The sequence below is a fragment of the Monodelphis domestica genome, chromosome 1, assembly GCF_027887165.1.
Source record: "Monodelphis domestica isolate mMonDom1 chromosome 1, mMonDom1.pri, whole genome shotgun sequence".
NCBI lineage: Eukaryota > Metazoa > Chordata > Mammalia > Didelphimorphia > Didelphidae > Monodelphis > Monodelphis domestica.
In genome coordinates this window covers 228,240,188-228,246,187 of record NC_077227.1, presented here as the reverse complement: position 1 = coordinate 228,246,187, position 6,000 = coordinate 228,240,188, and the positions used below count along the sequence as shown (strand labels likewise).

Below are 6,000 nucleotides of genomic sequence, written 5' to 3'. Positions count from 1 at the left end.
GATTTATTAACTGACAATATGATAGATCGGTCAATAATTGTCTGGCAGTTTCAACTTTTGAATTTCCAAAAATTTATTTCAAATTTAAATTATCTTTCAAGATGACAGACTGCAATTGCCAACTTTCTTTTCTTCCTGCAGGAGCAGCTGTGTCTAGTCTTTGTTTCAGTGATCATTAACATCAGTAACTAAACAACCCTTTAGTGATAATGAAACTTTAAAGATGAGCAGGACCAGTATTTCACTTTGCATGTACATTGTTGCACCAAATGCATGGGGCCAATTGTTTGTACCTACCCTTCATCTTGAAAAATTCAGCACCAAGTGCCCCAACATTTCCATGTAACCTCAGGATAATGAATCAGGTTACAGATGGGAATGGTACAAAGGGGCCAGTTTATTATAAATTATATATATATATAAAAATTATAAATTATTTTTAAAGCACTAAAATGATAACTAGCATCCTTGCTTTTTTCCCCTATTATAGTAACTTTGTGAAAACCAGAAACCTTCTATTTGAAAGCACAAGGGAATTTGAGTAAGAAGTTAATCATTTAAAGTTAATTAATTGAGGTCCCCTGAATTCCCCCAACCCACCTTATCTTTCCTTCTTAATTTGTAAGTTATGGTAATTTGTCTTCATTTGAACTTAATGAAAATTGGGGACTTAAAAGTAGCAATATACTACATAAAATATGCTTAACTTACTATCCTTATAATGAAAATATATGCAAAGCTTTTATCATAGATAAATCGACCAAAAATGAAGGTTTTAGGACTGTAGCATTCCACCAATCTCTGGATCTTTAACAAATCATTCTGCTTAAATATATCCTCTTAATTGGCAATGGACAATATAACAAGTTACTGAAAAGTGAGCAAAAATGAATGTCAAGAAAAAGCACATGGTGCTAGATCATCAAGAAAAGTGTGTAATCCTTAAAATGGATCCTCCTTTCCTGTACATGAATTGTTATTCACATTTGCAGATACATTCTTGAAGCTACAAATCTTTGCTTTAAAAAAGGCAGGAGTTGGGGGGGAGGGAGGGTTGAGGTATGTGGAGGTTAATAATCATTTAACTTCATTCTCCCAAAATAAGTTTATCACACCTAGGAAAACAGATTAAGAACACATTATGTTGATTTTAATGATGATTTGAATAAGAGATAAAGTCTGATGGCACAATGGATAATTTAAAAACCATCACATATCTATCTCCAGCTGGTATTCCAAAGGGAGAGGTTAAAAAAAAAATACGACTAATACAATTTCTCTTAATCTTCACCTTTCTTTTTATTTTTCAAAAGTCAAATGTGTTGTTATTCTTAAATCATTCATCCTCAATTTTGATTAAAGTACCATTATCTTGCCCAGATATGAAATTTCAGATCTCTTTGGAATACTAATTTCATGTTTCTAGGTTTAACAAAACTTTAAAATTTTAAATTCCACCCTAGTTCCCTGAATCGTTTCAAGACAGTTGCTGATGTAAATTTTAATATAAAATATTTAGTCACAAAATAGTATTGCTTTTGTATGCACATTGTTGCAAGATTACTTTGCTTTTATCAATAAAAACTATACCATTTTCCATAAAATCCTAAACAAATTAAGAATTGTGATGTAGAACAAAATTACACAGGGTGAAACAGGTGCCAGCACAACATTAGGTTATATTACATTAAAAAAAAAAAAAGTTTTAATGGTCCCAAATATATACTCCATAGCTAAGCATACACTCAGGGGAGGGGAAAAAATAAACAAACAAAAAACAAAACAAAACAAAAAATTATGACACAAATGACCACATCTAGAATTCCACTCAATCTTTAATCAAGTAAGGACAAATCCTCACTTAAAAAAAAATCTGCAGTTTGAAGGGCAAAGGGAACAGATAAAAAAGAGGAAACTTTATACTCAGCCCCTCCCCCAAAGAGGTTTTTCCAAACCTATTGTAGCTTGACTAAAATGTTCAGAATGTATGATTTCAAAGGCAGGTCTCTTTATACAAAGAAACTGCTGGCATTCTTACTAGTGAAGAATTAGACCAGAAAAGCCCATTCTTCTAAGTCTCATACATGGTCCAAGAAAGCATATATTGATTGTAGCAACTGACCAGCCAATCCAGAGTTCCACTAACAAAACTCCTGCCCTGTTGGCTTTTTTTTGTTTCCATTTCCTTCCCTGAGAAAAGGGCAATGTGTGGTCCAAGCTGGAAAGCTCAAAGGCTTAAGTCTTTCCCCTAAATGAATAATTTCCCCCTCCTTCTGCTCCATTGAATTGGCACTTGATTAGCAGAAAGCCAAGTGTATAAGGCTGATCTATGTCAGTCATTCACAAGAGACTGCTGCTTTGTTGTGGATCTTTTGGGGGTGAGGGTGAGGGGCGTTTAGTAGAGAACCAGTTTTTTCAACAGGAACTGATCTTAGGCAGTTGCCATTATTATGACTCAAGCTTTGCTTTCTTTGACAATGGTAGAGTTTCTTCCTTATCTTCATCTTCATCATCCTCTTCATCATCATCAGGATAATCTACAAGACCCACGAGGCCTCCCTGTTTGGAAAAAGGGTTTAAAAAGTACTTAAAAAAAAGAAAGCACTCTTCCTTCCAATACAGTCTCTGCTACTAATTATAGTATGAATTGTTTCTAAATTCCAAATAGATCATGTTCTAGAAATTCATTTTTAAATCAGTTCTAGGAAACTTAGAACATAGTTTCAGTAAAACAATGTTGTAAATAATGATGAAATACTGAAGTTAATCCACAAAAACTAACTGATGACATACCTAAAGTACAATACCTGTAGTGCTACAGAATCCTAGCCACTACCTACTTTAACTATCTATTTTTTTGGGAAAAATGTGCTCTGAGCTCTAATTTGGGTTAGCAAAGGGGAAAAGAAACCTCTCTGGCTATTACAAAAAAGGCAGAAGCAAGGATCTCTTCAATTACTGGCTGTGGCTCCTTTTAATTGAAGCAGGGTCTCCCCAGATGCTTGCGAATGGGGGATAGTAGGGATAGGAAGACAGGAGTGAGGAATGAAGTGGATTTTTTTTTCTTTCTCTTTAGCCTTTGCCCTATCAGGGCTGGGTGGAATAGAGGAGGTAGGGCAGAAGTCTTTTGGTAGCATGATAAGCTTTTACCTGAATAAGAATGTATTATCTTAGGGCAGCTAGGTGGCTCAGATAGAAAGCCAAGCCTGGAAGATGGGAGGAGGACTCAGTTCAAATCTGGCCTCAAACACTTCCTAACTGTGTGGCCATAAGCAAGTTACTTAACCCCAACTGCTTAGCCCTTATTGTATTTCTGTCTTAGAACCAATACTCAGTATTGATTCTAAGACAAAAAGTTTACTATTTAAACTTAACTAAAAATGGATTGGCTGTGGCTTAATCATTTAGTCCTACTTTTTAATACAGACAAAACAACAAGTCACATGTGTAGCCTATGTAGTTCTCTTCATTCAAGATGACTTAAGAGAAGAATGGTAGCTGGAATACAGGATATCTTGGGCCAGTATGGTTTTTAGCAATCATAAATCTATTACAGATTAGTTACCTCTCTATAGTTCAAAGTAGAGGCAGCTTCCCAATATTAAAAATCTTATATTTGAGATAATGTGGAGGAGAAAAAAAGAGTCATGTTGTTTAATTAGCAGAGACAATGTCAAAATAAGAGCTTTAAATGTGACCCAATGATGATGTTAAAACTATTTTACAGTACAAACACAGGAAGGTAGAATCTCTGGTCTGGTGCTTAGCCCTGTTGGAGGAAAACTGTAACCCTATCCAGGTCAAAAAAGAAACCCCTTAATATCATTTGCCAATACCAAAAGAATACCTCCAAATTTTGCTAAAGACCTTGTGAGGGGATGCTCCAGCAGATGGCAGCAGAGAGCCATAATTGAAGTAAAAGCAGGGACCCCAGAATATTGTCAAGAAAGGGTTATTACCAGAATATACCAGTATGGAACTTTTGAGGATACTATAATTGTGGAGTGGGCAATACTATGATTCTTCTTCAAACTTTCTTTAATAAGAGTACAAATCATGTAATTCCCAGAATGAAGTTGGCCAGTATGAAGTTTGTATCGATATACTGAGCCATTCAATTAAGAGATCTTTCTCGATTTTTAGACTAGGTTTCAACTCTGTCCCTCTCACTTCTGCACAAATTAACTCATATCACAAATGCCATGGATGTTGCTGACACAAAGTTTGTACAAGTACAAATAAGAATGGATTTTGCAAAGATGGGAGACATAAAAGTTCAGCTCTTTCAGAAAACTTACTCCTCCATCTGTCACTTTTGGGTAAGAAAAAGAGCTTCTTTACCTTATGGATAAGCTATTAAAAAAAAAAATCCTTGTTCCCAAAGTCTATAGCTGGCTAAGATGATAAAATGAAATGTCCCTCAAAATTTTTTTTTATGAACTTATTTCTGACAGATATTTTAAGTCCTTTAAAGGAGTGCCTTAGAACAAACAAAATACCTAAGGCTTTTAGTAATCTTAAACCCCCTTCTGGTTGACTAATATTACTGCCTCAACATAGAGCCTGTTCCCTATTCTTAAGCTTATATTTGAGACAAAGAACATTAAAAAACAAAACTTTAGTAATAAATATTAAACTTGAGAATTCAAGGAGAGGGGGAGTATATCAGGCTAGGAAAATAACTAAGCTACTTGGTCTGAAAGTTGAAAATATATACCTTGGTAGTAATAGCTGCCGTCTGAGATGTGCTTTTAGAAACGGATCCAGGAGATCCTGGTGAACCTGGAGACCCAGGTGATCCTGGAGATCCAGGCAAATTAGTTGTAGATGACTGACTGGTAAGGTTAGTCTTTGTTCCACTGGAGAGGGAGAGCTTGAAGCTTGGGCTCTGGCGACCGGAAAGATTGGTTTTCAGAAGTACCTCCTTTTCTTCACTTTCTTTTACTGAAAAAGAAATAATATTATTAATAATCTCGGTCACATGGTGCTTATCTTTCATATATCCTTGCATAAAGGCATGAATAGTTAAAATGGAAAGCTACCTAATAATTTTTGTCATTAAAAAATGGCAATTTAAGTTGTGCCAGTGGACTATGACTTGTAGAGTTTGCAGGGGACCACACAATAATGTATTTAAATACTAGATCTTATAAGAGAAATGAACCTAGAATATATCATAGGTTCTGTCTCTGTCCAATTATTTTCCCCATAAACCAAGAAATGTATCCAAATGTGCAATCTAAAATTTCATAACAGATTTAACAGTTCCTTAAAAGAAACAATACCCTATTCAGCAATTATGTGAACATAGAAAAAGATTTGTGATTTCCTCAGCTTTGGGGAATCCTGGCTGTGGCAAGGCCCTCCATCTCTATAGATTATAAGTAGTTCATGATTTATACTATGGCCCAGGAAGCAGCTGTAGGAGCACAGAGGCTATGTGTCAGTGACAGAATCCAAATCCAGATCTTTCTGATACCCATGCTCCAAACTATAGCATGTTGCCTCAGAAACTGACAGTTAAGTCTACAGAAATAGTCAGAGGTCTATCAATTAAAAAAAAAAAAAGAACAAGTATGCTCTATAGTCATGGCTATAGGTATTCTTTTTTACATCTGACCCCTTTAACATACATTTTTTCCTTTCCATGAATTTACTGATTGGTTCCATAATATCTTCATCATTTTTTGTTTTGTCAGATGGAGGAACCACAGCTTCCCCATCTTCCATGTCTTCATCATCAGTATTAAACCACATTTCTTCTTCATCTTCTAGTGTTCGTGCATCTCTCCGATATCTGTGATTCCTCAAGATGGAACGCATACTATAAACAAAATCAATTTAAAATACATTCAATGAACTTATAGAAGTAGTTTAATTAGATAATTTTATACTATCCTCAAAGTATAATGCCCAATTCAATCAGCTACTGTAGTCTTAAAAGGAAAATAGAAAACAAAATTCATCACCTTTAGACAAAAAACACTTAGGTTGGTGAAG

At 35.0% G+C, this 6,000-nt stretch overlaps 1 protein-coding gene across 7 annotated transcripts in view; it reads right to left on the bottom strand.

The window, feature by feature from the left end:
- Positions 1-1,817: 1,817 nt before the first annotated feature.
- Positions 1,818-6,000, bottom strand: part of PPP4R3A (protein phosphatase 4 regulatory subunit 3A) — a 68,578-nt gene continuing 64,395 nt past the window's right edge. For all 7 annotated transcript variants that reach the window (XM_056810516.1, XM_056810518.1, XM_007472585.3 and 4 more), the window contains 3 exons: positions 5,634-5,824; positions 4,718-4,944; positions 1,818-2,559 (listed from right to left, as the gene is read on the bottom strand). In XM_056810516.1, coding sequence (XP_056666494.1) covers positions 2,449-2,559; positions 4,718-4,944; positions 5,634-5,824 — 529 coding nt within the window. In that variant the 3' untranslated portion in view covers positions 1,818-2,448. The remainder of the gene's footprint in view (positions 2,560-4,717; positions 4,945-5,633; positions 5,825-6,000) is intronic.